Source organism: Trichoderma harzianum (genome assembly GCF_003025095.1).
Source record: "Trichoderma harzianum CBS 226.95 unplaced genomic scaffold M431scaffold_2, whole genome shotgun sequence".
NCBI lineage: Eukaryota > Fungi > Ascomycota > Sordariomycetes > Hypocreales > Hypocreaceae > Trichoderma > Trichoderma harzianum.
The window spans coordinates 2479671-2492491 of record NW_020209250.1 but is presented as its reverse complement, the minus strand read 5'-3'; the positions used below and the strand labels follow the sequence as shown (position 1 = coordinate 2492491).

The window sequence follows — 12821 nt, the reverse complement described above, 5'->3', positions numbered from 1 at the left end:
CTTTTTGTTGGCTCCTGTTAGCCCCCCTTAAATATCTCTCCGTGATAACACATTTTATCTTTCTAATCCACGCGAAGCACACGAGCGCCCCTCTTCTTGGTGGGCTTCTTCTTCTTCTGGCCACGCTCAAAAGCAGCAGCATTAGCATGATCACGGCCAATGTTATCCAAGTCTTTGACCTTGTAGATACGGATGATCCAGTTCTCGCTGGTAAAGGCCTCCTCGAGGGTGTTGAGAACAGGTCCCTGGTCGGGAATTCGGACCCCTCGGACTCTATCGGCGGCCTGTCCGGCGGGAAATAGAGAGGCGTAGTTGTAGTACGACATCTTGTACCTGTGCTTCTTGTTAGAAATCAATGACTTCCCTCTAGCTTTATTACTTCCACTTACATTAAGCTGTTCTTCATGGTCTCAGTGGCACCTTCATCAACGCGGTACTCTCCCTGAGGGGTAAAGAAGTCTCGCTCCTTGACCTCATCAGGCCAAATACCTTCAGCGATTCGAACCATCCACAAGAACTTGTTGATATCGTCACCAGAGTAGCCCAGGAGGGCGCCGAACACGACGAGAACATAGTCGACTTCGTGCTGTCTCATGATGGGGTAGCTGACTTCCTCCCTGGAGCTCATGGCTTTGCCGACGGTGGCAATGTGGGTGTTGTTCCAGGTGTTGTTGTCAACCAACGTAGGTCGGTCAGCCATGCCACCAATCTGGTAGCCGTAATCCCACCAGGACATAACCTTGGCGTCCTCCTTGGTGTTTTGGCGCAACCATTGGTAAGCCTCTCGGTAATCATCAATAATGTGCTGGCTTCCATCCGGCATACGGCTGGCAAGGACCACTGAAGGCGAGGAGTAGGCGTTGGACGTAACCCAAGTGCAGTGAGAGACAAACATCAAGAGGTAGACGAGCATGGATCCGGACACCATGACCTTGGTGAGGTTGCTGTAGATTCCAACATTAGGCTTCTCGCTGCCGCGGAGACCGCCCTTGACCTTCTTGGGCGCTTCTTGCTCCTCGACAGGAGTAGCTGATTTCCATGAGAGGTAGGTGTCGAGGATCTGAGAGGCAGCCATGGCGGCGGCAACACAGACGACGGGGGTCAGTGTAAGCATCAGACGCACCATGACACCGGCAAAGTAACTTCCGAAGAGGGCGTACACAACGACAAAGACATGCTCATCCTTGAGATCCTGGAAGCACAGATAGACACCAGCGGGGAAGAGCCAGATGAGGAAATTCAAGTCGAAGAAAAAGGAGGGCCAGGCGGTAGGCTGGTGCTCAGAGACGGAGGCAATGATGGGAATGTGGATCTTGGCATAACCGGTATCCCACAGAGAGTAGAAACGTCCGCTCCAGGGAGCAACGTAGCCCAGAGAAGTGAGGGCGACGAGACCCAGCAGACCCAAGCCAAATGTTGCCACAAGGATGGTGACAAGGAAGGTTTGGAATTGACGGCCAGAAATAGCAGATCGCACGTACTGGATGAAGCCAATGAGCTGGATGAAGCCGAAAATGCCTATAAAATTGATGTTAGCGATTCATGTTAAGGTGTGTTTTATCATGGACGAAGGATTTCTTACCCAGGGCGGGCATGTGCTCGCTAGTCTTGATTGGCAGGAAGCCGACAAAAGGAATCTGCATGCTGGCCAATGTTCCCAGAGCATACCAGGTGGTGTAGCTGACGTAGAGGCGAGTGCTGTACCGGCCCATGGCGATCAGGACCAGCGCATGCACAGGCAACAAGCAAGTAATGAAAGCGTATCCACCCCAAGAGGCCACCATGTATCCGTAGAAGAGCGCGCAGAGAGCTCCCCACAGCATGGAACCCAGCTTCAGGGCCTTGATCCACAGGTAAAAGGTAAAGACGAGAAGGAAGATGGCAATGGCTTCGTTATCGTAGCTGCCGGCAACGGATCTGGAGATGTAACCCGGCGCAATTCCCATGAAGACGGCAGCCAAGAGACCGGCAGATGGCGACGTGGTCATTTCATTGGTGAGGAGATAAGTGGCAAACGCAGTCAAGCCTGAGCAGGCGGGCGCAAGGAGGACACAAATGTTGCGGATGTCGACTGGGATTGTGAGGGTTCTGAGAGCGTGGTAGATGGCGCCGCTGGTGACCATCAGGCCGGGGTACAGGGTGCCTCCAGTAACTCGACCGAGAGGGTGCCATGTTCGGTCGTCAAACCAATCCCAGAACTTGTGGAAGCCATTGGCGACGAGGTACTTGGTTGCTCGGAAGTTGAACCAGGGATCAACTAGACAATTGTTGTTAGTATGTTAAGTGGCATTGGTTGGGGCGAGTCGTGCGCTCTGCGTGGAGAGTGCATAGAGTTTAATAGACTAACATTCGTGGATGATACTTTCAAATCCTAAAGATAGCAAGTTAGCTAGGCTGTTTCCTCTGGTATATAGCGCCACAAATGCAATTGGACGTAGCAATGGCTGCAGCATCGCAGCATCGCCATCGCAGCATCCATCGCAACTGGAAGAGTCGCTGGCTTACGTATAACAGAGAAGAGACGGCTTGAGATGGCAGCCGCTGCAATGAAGCAGAGAATGACAACGCGAAGCAGCGTCCGAGTGCTTTCCGTAGTGTAGCCTACGGCGGGCCCTTGGGTTTTTGCCGCCATTGTGGCTACTGGTGTGGAAGATGAATCTCCGGAGGCGTTGTTGGAGATTCTTCGTACCTGCTTGAAGCCGCGCTCAGACTGCTGAGGACAGCTTGGAGCTTAAGGTGCTACGTATGTCAAGACATTGTGGGGCTGGCGCGGGCGCCGGTGTTTTCCCGAGGGAGCATCGCAATCACACAAGATGCTGTAAGGATGTGTCTCAAGCTTCATGCGACAATTGAAAAAGTGGGCACGAGTCTGAATCAACGCTGAAGCTGTTGAAGGCGAGTGTATTTGAACCTGTGATGGAATGTGCTGTTATTTTACAGAGTACCAATACCAGTACCCTTGGCCATGAGCGTTACTGTTCTTCTCAGTACAAGCACAAAAGTGCAAAAAAGGAAAAAGAACCACATCCGTTGGTGCGGATTATCGTTCCACCTCATTACTGCGCATGTAGACACCAGCCATGAGAAACCTCATTTCTTCAGTCGCAGTGTATAGCTCACACGTGCAATGCAATTGGATGCCCATTTAAACGTTGATTTATTTCTCACAACGTTGTTGATACTCTTGTAAACTTTTCTTTTAGCTTTGAATCGTCTAATTGCGCATATTTTTACATAGTACAGTTCACCAAACAAATGACCCCAGGAAACCTCTATGCAGCGGCGCCACGTGTAGTTTCAAAATATACACTGCCTTTGCAGTCTGTGGTGTCTCATTATGCCTCGCAGGGCTTTTTTTGGGTCTTCATGACGGCCGCATCTTCTTCGCCCGCCAGCCTCTCTCAACTTTTTTTCAACATCGCTTCCTTGCTCCTCACCCCTCCATCACTCCACGTTTTGGTTGCGTTAAGGGCTCTCCTTGGCGATCTTCAGCAGGTACTTCTCGAGGTCAAATTCAGGGCTGTTGACATCGGTAGCGGCTGTCCCAGAGTTAGTTTTGCTGACAAAATCCCAAAATGCGCTTCCATGTCCCCCTCCATCCCCTGCGTTGCTAGAATAACCCCGCTGGAGAAAAGGGAGAGATGCCATGCTGCATAGTCTCTCGGATCATGCGTACCATCGTTTGTTGCTGCCGTGACTGGGCTGTTCTTCTTTGCGTACTCGGCCTTGGCCTGGTCTATCAGCTTCTGCTTCTGCTCGTACTCGTGCTGCGCGTGCTGAGCTCGCTGTGTGGTGGTGATGGTGCGCTGGTGGGAGAAGCCGTAGAACACGCCAAAGGCGAGGGCGGACCACCGGAGGACCTGGAAGTTGATCAATCAGACTTGTGTCGCCAAGCGAGGGCCAATTGCACGCGATCATCGCAGGATCGAGGCCGATGCGGGAAGGCTGCGGTTGGGCACTGCGAGGATAAGACTGCAACGTACGTTGACTCCTGTTGACGACATGGTGAAAATCGCACGTCGCGCGGCTGCTTCAGGCAGGAATCGGGGAGTGAGGGAGGATCTGGGGGGGTCGACAATGGCCGTCGATGAACCCTGTCGAGGAGTGGCTCGAGGGAATTGTTGCGTCGGCTGGGATGAAGATTTGAAAATGTCCTCGGGAAAAGTCGCAGTTTTTCCAGGCCCGGACGGCCGCAGCTGGTCCGGCTGTCTCTAGGCTTGTGCCATCGCTGCGGTCACGTGCAGCCAGCGTCTGGTGCTGCTCCACGGCCGATAAGCTCATGGCAATCGCCTCTAGCTGCCGATACAGACCAGTGCCATTAATATTACGGTTTACGGAGTATTCATTAGAGGATGAAAAGGAGTGGGCAGAGTGGCCGACCAGAGCGCAATCCCCTGTCCTGATTTTACTTAATCGTTTTCTTCTCTTTCCTCCAACTAGGCCAGCCTTTTCGAACCCCGCCTTCGCCCTCGTGAATCGCCGTCTCGCTGAGTGGCGCCGTGGCTTGACCTCCCTCCCTCTTTGTCCCTTCGCATTCGACCTCACCTACTGTTCTGGCGAGTCCCGCCATGGGACTTTGGGACAATCACGATGCAGCAACGTCGAGATGAGATTCTTGCCAAAAAGGCGAAGCTCGCAGAGCTTAAGCGCCAGAGGGAGCTTCGGGCTACCAGCCAGACGCCGTACAATCGCACTGGCATGAGCTCGCCCAGCGAGGTTTGTTCTCTCCGTGTGCCACCCGGTTTCGCGTCCGCTAATGGTCTGTTCTGTCACAGCTAGTATCACCGACACCACGAGGAGACAGCCGCCGCGAGATCGAAACCCTCATTGACAGCTTGGTCGGTAGCAGCAGACCCAGCTCGATTGGGACGGGACCCCCTGGATCGCCCGCGCATCGTGGAAGCAGGCCGAATAGTGTGCTCAGTGGTGGTGAAATCAGCAATGTGACTTCTGAATGGACAGCTTCCTTGACTGGACAAGGCGGACAAGCTACACCAGGCCCTACACCTGTGACACTGAGCCTTACGACAGTTCCCCTGACAACCGTTTACGAATGTCCACCGAGCCCTGTCAAGGAGGTCTTTTCTTACAGCAAAGGTGTACAAACTACGGATGAATGGGCCACCCCTACTAGGACAAGGGCCCAATCGATGGCGTCCGATGCAGATGACTTCATGGGTCCGACTTCAACGCCGAACAAGAGGCTAAGCAGGAAGGAGCGTGACCGAGAGGAGGAACTGCGCCAAAAGATTAGATTCGAGGTGGAGGAAGAGCTGCGAGCAACCAAAGAGCTTTTGGCCGAGGGTGGTACCGCGGCACAAAACTTTTCCTCAACCAACTATCCTATTAGAGAACTTACTGCCGAAGAACTGGAAGCCGTCACTCACTCAGACGAATTTGTAGATTTCCTAGAGCAGTCGACAAAGGTCATCGAGAGAGCCCTGGACCAAGAGACCTATGATATCCTTACCGACTATGCCCTACACGGCAAGGACCTCGAAGACAAAGATGAAGAAAGCGGTAACACGGGAGGAAAGGGAGGACATAGAGTCAAGGAGGTGGTGCAATTCTTCGATGATCGTTGGTCTAAAAAGCGAATGATTAGCGGGATAGATTTCTCACCCAAGTTCAATGAACTTGTACTCGCATCCTACACCAAGAATCCGACAGCACCCCACGAACCGGATGGGCTCGTCCAGGTCTGGAACATTCACATGCACAATCGGCCAGAATATGTCTTTACTGCTCAGTCCGACATCCTCACCGCAAAATTCTCACCCTACCACCCCAATCTCATCATTGGCGGCTCGTACAGCGGCCAAGTCTTGCTATGGGATACCCGAGCAAAATCTGCACCGGTTCAGAAGACGCCATTGACGGGCTACGGCCATGCCCATCCTATCTACTCGGTGGACATTGTGGGCACGCAAAACGCCAATAATATCATATCATGTTCTACGGATGGCGTCGTCTGCGGCTGGAGCATGGATGTGTTTGCGCAGCCCCAAGAGCTGCTCGAGTTGAAGAACCCCAGCCAGGCCAAGGTGGCGGTTGAGGACGTCAGCCCTACATCCCTATCATTCCCTCAGACGGACCCGACATTCTTCCTCGTTGGAAGCGAAGAGGGAACAATATTCCCCTGCCACAGATATGACCGTGCTGGTGCCAAGGCTGGTGTCGACAAGAAGATTAGCTACAAGGGGCATGCGGCACCTGTCATGTCGGTTGACTTCCACCCAGCCAGGGGCCCTGTGGATCTTGGTGACCTGGCCATTTCATCCTCCCTTGACTGGAGCGTCAAGCTCTGGAAGATTCGTGCTCCCGCGGCCACATCGACGATTGGTGCTGGAGATGGTGCTATTTCGCCATTGATCGATTTTGTCCGCGAGGACGTCGTCTACGATGCAAGATGGTCACCTGTGAAGCCCAGCGTCTTTGCCCTCGTAGACGGCGCTGGCTGGCTGGAATTCTGGGACATTGCGATAGACACGGAGGAGCCAGTGTCGAGAATAACGCCGAGCAGCCGACAGGATGGAAGGACAATGCTATCCAGGAGCTTGAACAAGCTGGCTTGGGAGCCCAACGATGGCAAACGCATCGCAACCGGTGGCATCGACGGTTCTCTTACCGTCTTCGAAGTGGCTAGTGGCTTGGGCGGCAAGGAAGGACTCAAGAATGAGGAATGGGCAAATGTGAAGAAGCTTGTCAACCGAGTGGAAGCCGTGGGCATGAATGGGGCGATGATGGTTTAGCATTTTTTTCCTTTCTTTTTGTTTACTGGCACGCATGGCACCTTAATTTTTCTTGGAATCCTGACCTGTGCAATGATTGATGAAGGTGAGCTTATATATGTATACCCCTAGACAAGTGTGAGGTAGAAAAAATTGGTAATGGCAACGGACTATCGTTTTACATGTCTATGTCTATACAGTATTTGTTGTACGCCTTTTCTGCTATTTCTTCTACCTTTATTAGAGCTGGACAGGGGTTGTGATGGAGGCGTACCTTGTACTCCGTGGTGGTCGGGTAAGCTCAGGTGCCCGCATTCTTAGCGTCACGTGAATCTCCATAGAGATGAAGATTATTTTTGCCGAGGCGATTCTTGCTCAGGATAATTTTGATCGTTATTTTTAAATACACGGCATGAAATGTCTATCCGTACAGTCCTCGATTGGATTGATTGACGGAACCACAATACGAGAATGGTAAGTTTGAAAACAACAAATTAAAATATCCCCTTTGATTATTCACACTATGATGTATTCATTTCGATGAATTCTGCAATGCTCAAGGTCATCTTGGCTTCAAGCCAACTTGACCGGATGAGGACAATTTCACCCCTGAGTCTCAATATTATAACGTGTCAAATCGCTTGTAAATTGCAAGTCATTATGCTAGTTCTAACAAATCATGAACCAGAAACTCGTCTGGGACAAAGCAACGCCTCAGCTCGCCTGTATCTAGGTGTTGTGCGGGACGCCAGCAGGATATCGGTTGCCAGCAACTTCAAACGACTCGACGAGGGTGTCAATCTTCTTCGCCTCCTCTTCCGTCAACTTGATCAACTTGGAGTTCTCCTTCACTCGTTCTGCTGTTGTTGCGCCGGGGATGGGGATGATGGTTGGTCGGCCTGGGCGGTTGCTCTGGCTGTGCACCCAGCCGATGGCGAGCTGAGCCGGGGTGCAGCCCTTCTCCTTGGCGAGAGCCTCAACTTGAGCGACCAGCTGGAGATTGTGGTCAAAGGCGGCCTTTTCGAAGCGGGGGAACTTGGAGATGAATCCAAAGCCCTGGACCTCTGACACGTCCTTGAATCTACCGGTGAGCATCTGTGATTTCTAGAGTCAGCTTATGTACTAGACGGTGCGAGTAGGGTTCAGTTCTCTTGGGGTTGAACTTACTCCTCGTCCAATAGGAGAATAGGCAGTGATGGGGATGTTGTTCTCGGCACAGGCCGCAGCAACGCCGTTGGTAAGAATATCCGGGGTAAACATGCTCAACTCGACCTCGACGGTACCGATCTTGGCAATCTTGGCCGCCTCTCGAATAGTATCGGCGTTACATTCAGAGAGTGCAATGGCGCCAAGCTTGCCAGTGTCGATGTACTCCTTCTGGATAACTCCAAAAGTCACTTCGAGAGGGACGTTGGGGTCTCTTCTTGTGCAGCTGAAGAGGTCAAGCTTCTTAGTTCCTCCTAGCTGGTTGATGATGTTGTCGAGTGAGCGTCGAATGCCCTCTGGAGATGCGTCGAGCTTGTGCGTAGTAAGATCCGCGCCACCCTTGATGATGAGCGTAATCTTGTCGGCATCTTCTGGATATTTGGTGAAGTACTCCTTGAGTAAAGTCATAGAGTTCCACTCAGGTGTGCCGTAGAACTCGCCGCCGTTCCAGAGAGTCATGCCGTTTTCAACAGCTGCCTTTAAGGCTGCAAGTGCCTGGTCCAGAGGAGGACGCTCTGGTCGCCAAGTGAATCCTAAAATAAGGTATCAGTAAAACTGCTTGTTTTTTTATTGATACTTGCGAGCAAACTCACCCATGAGGCCGTAGCCAATAGGACCAACGCTCTTGTTGATAACAGTGGCCATGTTGTTTAAGTGTGTGCTTGCAATGACGGGAATAGTATGAAATGAAGCAGATATTGTCAGAGATTGAATCCTTGTGCAAAGGGTTGTATTAAAGCTTTGTTTGAGCTGATACTCTCTTCGAAAAAACAATTCATCAACTCGATATCTCAACCTCTATATATCAAATTCTGGCCCCGCAGCATGTTCGAGATTTTCGAGGCAATGATGTAACTGTACGAAATTTCCTTTTTGGGCAATCGGAAATAACGAGTCTATTTCGACTCACTTATTCCGACAACACAAACCCGTCCTTTAGCGTCCCGATCTCCGAACTCAAAGGCGAAAGCACGAAACGGCTGTCTCTCTGTGGCAGGTTGGCGCTAAACTTTGTTTTTCTTCGCCTTTCCATCTGTCTTCTCGCTCTTTTGAGTTTTGTTGTACCTGAATGATGAATGTCCCCGGGTTTAGCTATCTCCAGATAGTCCCATCGGCTTTGGTTCGATTGCATCCGAGATCTGCTTAGCAATCTCGCGCTGTCTCGCGATTGTGAATGTCCATTATCGCGAACTGATGATGAATCTTTTTTCCGGCTGACCTATTCTGGTCCGATCCGAGATGTTGATTTCTATGCATATCATGCGTGGCTTGCGGACATCCCACTGGGGTTTTTTTGTGGTGTCGCGACTCCGGCGTCGTTAAACCCGCCGCGGAGGGCCGCGGGAGATACCCGCAGATGGCCTTTGGGCTGCGGAGTTATTTTGCGAAATGCGCGAGGACACAAGACAGTACAACAATGCATATGATTTCAGTTAACTACCAAAGAAAACAGACATCCAAATACAGGCTTTAAACGGCCTTTACACAGTCTTGAGCGAAAAGCCAGAAAATGACACGGCAATCTTGTCCCTCGCGTGGCCCTCGCCCGACTCCTCCGTCGGCTTCGCGCCGTAGATACCGACCTCAATCTCCTTGGCCAGGCCCTGACCATCATCTTCGTTGAACGCCCAAGTCACCTGTCTCAGCGCCCGCCTCGTCTTGCCTTGGCTCTCTACAACATACACCCACGCATCGGTGCCATCCCTCTCCACCAGGATCGTGGCCTTTGCATTGCCCGTCTGCTTCTCCGTGATGGGACTCAGACTCCAGTCAGAGAGAATGTCCGTGGCCACGACGCCGAGCGCGGGCGTGCCGTCGTTGAACTCGATGCCGGCCTTGATGAAGCGCGTGGCGTTGGGGTTGTGCCGGTTGGGGAACGTCACGACGAGGCCGCCCTGGTCGTAGAGCGTCTTCCAGGGCCCTGTGACGGTCACTTGGACGCTCTGGAAGTGCGCGGCGGGGACGGTGGTGTAGAGGTAGGGAGCTGTGAAGTTGTGCTTGGAGAGGGCGGGACGCCAGATGTCGGTGTCGGGGGGCACTTGGATGGTGATGGAGCGGCCGATTGGTGAGACGGGTTCGACGCCGGGGTTGTTGAGCCAGTGCCATTTGAAGCTTGACGTTGAGGCTGAGGCTGAGGCCGAGCCGGCGAGGAGCCATGCGATGTTGGTGAAGAGCATCTTTGTGAGTTGTGTGAGAGAGTCGAGTATAAGCTGGTGAGTATCGCGGCTTTGAGACGGCTTGCTCGTAATGAGGAAGTGTCTGTGTCTTGATCTCTTTATTGATCCATTCGTCCGATCCTGAGTATACTCGTCCCTCTATATATACAGCTTTTGGTTACACCACATACATGCATCACTGACATCCAGTTGTTACATCCCCACACTTCTATGCTACCACAGCATTTCTCATCTTGTTCAGCTCTCGCCAAGCTGCATGAAAGCTCCAATGACGAATAACGGCTAGACATCCCTGCTGTGCGGGGTGGCCTGGACATTCGATTCCCATCAATTGAGCATAAATTTTACGTTGCAGAACTAATTCGGGGAATATCGCTTTCGGAACTCACCCGTCTCTACGCCTTACGGCTACAACCTCCCAGCGCAGATTGTCAACCGATCCGGTTGAATTGGAGAAAAAACATGATGCCATTCCTGGGGCTGGAAGGGGGGACCTGCATGAAACTTCTCTCTTTTTCATCCAACGAGAATTTGACCTGATGCCCGCTGGTGCTTGGCACTGGGGAAAACAATTGGGTGAAACCATTGGAGGGAAAAAAAGAAACCGAAAGAGTAATATACTACTGCCATTTACAGTGAAAGCTTGTCAGCTGCGTGATGCCTCTACTCTGATCCTCGCTCTCAACCCGTCAACGCAATACCCCAGCTGCTTTGGACCATCCGTAAGCTCGACTTCTCTCTTCACCCACCTGCCCGCCTTGTCTTCTTCACCGCTTGCTTCCTGACTGTCCTGATCCGTCTCCGGGAGGGCGTCGTCCTCATCGTCGCTGTCATCGTCTCCATCCTGTTCGTCATATCCGGCTACGGGATCCCACTCCCCAGTCTCCCAAATCAGCCTTAATTTAAGGGGCGCTAAGCCGTACATCTTGCCCACGATGCCCTTGACGGCATAAATGTCAAAGGATTTTGGAATCCTGGTGATTCTCGTCTTCTTCCCTTCTTCGGAAGCTCCCTCATAATGAAACTCCGTAGTGACGAGGCGAGCTTCGAGGAAGTTGGGGTTGATTTCCTCACGACGAATCACGTCGGGCTCGCCATATGCTTCACACAGCTCGTTGTACCGCGGGTGTAGGACTTTGATGGAATCCTCTGCAGCTTCGGGTACCGTAGCCAGCTGCTTCGCGATGCGCGATAGGTAGAACATTTCGGCATTGGTGCGGTCTGTGGTGGTGATGTGTGTAAAGTTGAGCGTCTTGAGCTGAGCAATGCGGGCAACTGTAAACATGAAAGATTCATCCGAAGATTGTGCATTGGAATCGGCATCCATGGAGTAGTAGATGGGATTGTGGGTGATGCGAAGCGCTATCATGCCGGGGAATACGGCCGGCAGTTTGTCGACAAACTCCCAGCTGTCTATTTTGTTGTAAGAAAGATCGACGTATTGTACCGATGGAGGGAAGACGACATCGTTAGGGCCGGAAGAAGATGTTATGGCTGATATGTTGTTCCCCTTGAGCTGTAGATAGCGAAGGTTGTTGAGTGTTGCAAGGCTGGCGATATCCGACAAGCTTGTGAAATCATTGTACTCCAAATTGATCGATGTCAGAGTTGATGGTAGACTGTCTTGGACTATAGTCGGTAGAGTAGACAGCTGGTTCGATCCCACGAGAAGTGTAGCCAAGGAAGGGCATTTGCTTGCCACTAAACACGACTCTTGCCAACTCATCAACGTCTCTCCCAGCTGCAGCTCGATTACTCCGCCTAGAACCGACTCTGCACCATTAAGAGAATCGTCGGTTAGGATATCTAAAAATCTGTTTCCACTATAGGAGTGAAAAAGAAATCATAAGTCAGCATGATAACAGGGTTATGGTAGACACCATATGTGGTCAAAACTTACTTGATGCTAAGCTTCTGCAAATCCTTCAAATCACGGCATATGTCCAACACCGGCCCAAACCGCTCAAACAAGTTTCTACTCAAATCCAACTCCACAATCTTGGGCGCAGTCTCAGCAATCGTCGCCGCAATACCTTCTTCATTGACGTCCCCCTCCGTCCTCGCCACCGCAACCCGCAGGCTGTCGAGAATCACAATCTTGGTCTCCCGCAGCCGCGACTGTCGCTGCCAGATCTTGTCGAAGCCCATCTCCTGGGCGACCTTGCCCGAGATGACAATCTCAATCTTGGACTTGCCCTTGACCGCCCCCGGCGCATCCATGACGTACCGCTCGTTGAGGGCGGCGAGGAAGCTCTGGGGGGCGTCTGCCGGACGAGTTGGCCGGACAAATGAAGCGGCGGTGGGGGATTTTGATTTGCCTGCGTCTCGTCGCGTCAGCCGAATGAAATATATAAAATCTCAAACTTTCATAAGAGGGATAAGATGCAGTACATGTAAAGTAGCGAGTGCCCTTGTGAGAGCCATCGTGTTTGCCTCGTGCGGCATCATCCCACTCGACGCCTAACCAACTGCCCGTCGTGCCCGCAACCCCGCCGATGAAGCGCACCGTGCAAGCTGCGCCATCGTAAGAAATCCGCTGGCCGATGTGATGAGTTTCGCTCATTTTTTTTTTTAATGTTATGAGATGAGTGTCGGTAAAGGCATGTCTGGTTGTGAGATGGAGATGAGGTGGGATATAAAGGATAAAAAAAGCAGACGGTCAAGTCAGGCAGCAGAATTTGGCCAACCTGACGCAGGCAGCTATTAT

The 12821-nt window shown here is 51.9% G+C and overlaps 6 protein-coding genes across 6 annotated transcripts; 1 reads left to right on the top strand and 5 right to left on the bottom strand.

The window, feature by feature from the left end:
• Positions 1 to 62: 62 nt before the first annotated feature.
• Positions 63 to 2632, bottom strand: M431DRAFT_74672 (glycosyltransferase family 66 protein; the record flags this gene model as incomplete). Its single annotated transcript, XM_024922253.1, has 5 exons — positions 63 to 333; positions 390 to 1518; positions 1583 to 2257; positions 2348 to 2371; positions 2506 to 2632. 5 exons carry the CDS (start codon positions 2630 to 2632, stop codon positions 63 to 65), a joined length of 2226 nt encoding a protein of 741 aa, XP_024779039.1.
• A 506-nt stretch (positions 2633 to 3138) lies between these two features.
• On the bottom strand, positions 3139 to 4051 carry M431DRAFT_504284 (hypothetical protein). The gene is made up of 3 exons (XM_024918449.1): positions 3984 to 4051; positions 3677 to 3860; positions 3139 to 3539 (listed from the first exon to the last, which is right to left on the bottom strand). Exons 1-3 carry the CDS (start codon positions 4002 to 4004, stop codon positions 3466 to 3468), a joined length of 279 nt encoding a protein of 92 aa, XP_024779038.1. The 5' UTR covers positions 4005 to 4051; the 3' UTR covers positions 3139 to 3465.
• A 204-nt stretch (positions 4052 to 4255) lies between these two features.
• On the top strand, positions 4256 to 7107 carry M431DRAFT_504283 (hypothetical protein). Its single transcript, XM_024918448.1, has 2 exons — positions 4256 to 4716; positions 4776 to 7107. The coding sequence occupies exons 1-2, from the start codon at positions 4591 to 4593 to the stop codon at positions 6750 to 6752; spliced, it is 2103 nt and encodes a 700-aa protein (XP_024779037.1). The 5' UTR covers positions 4256 to 4590; the 3' UTR covers positions 6753 to 7107.
• Positions 7108 to 7460: 353 nt separating this feature from the next.
• Positions 7461 to 8582, bottom strand: M431DRAFT_75575 (hypothetical protein; the record flags this gene model as incomplete). Its single annotated transcript, XM_024922354.1, has 3 exons — positions 7461 to 7826; positions 7899 to 8470; positions 8531 to 8582. 3 exons carry the CDS (start codon positions 8580 to 8582, stop codon positions 7461 to 7463), a joined length of 990 nt encoding a protein of 329 aa, XP_024779036.1.
• A 770-nt stretch (positions 8583 to 9352) lies between these two features.
• Positions 9353 to 10372, bottom strand: M431DRAFT_504281 (hypothetical protein). Its single transcript, XM_024918447.1, has one exon. It carries the CDS (start codon positions 10112 to 10114, stop codon positions 9419 to 9421), a length of 696 nt encoding a protein of 231 aa, XP_024779035.1. The 5' UTR covers positions 10115 to 10372; the 3' UTR covers positions 9353 to 9418.
• A 388-nt stretch (positions 10373 to 10760) lies between these two features.
• On the bottom strand, positions 10761 to 12677 carry M431DRAFT_478438 (hypothetical protein; the record flags this gene model as incomplete). The annotated part of the gene is made up of 3 exons (XM_024915673.1): positions 10761 to 11937; positions 12015 to 12432; positions 12506 to 12677. The coding sequence occupies 3 exons, from the start codon at positions 12675 to 12677 to the stop codon at positions 10761 to 10763; spliced, it is 1767 nt and encodes a 588-aa protein (XP_024779034.1).
• Positions 12678 to 12821: the final 144 nt, after the last annotated feature.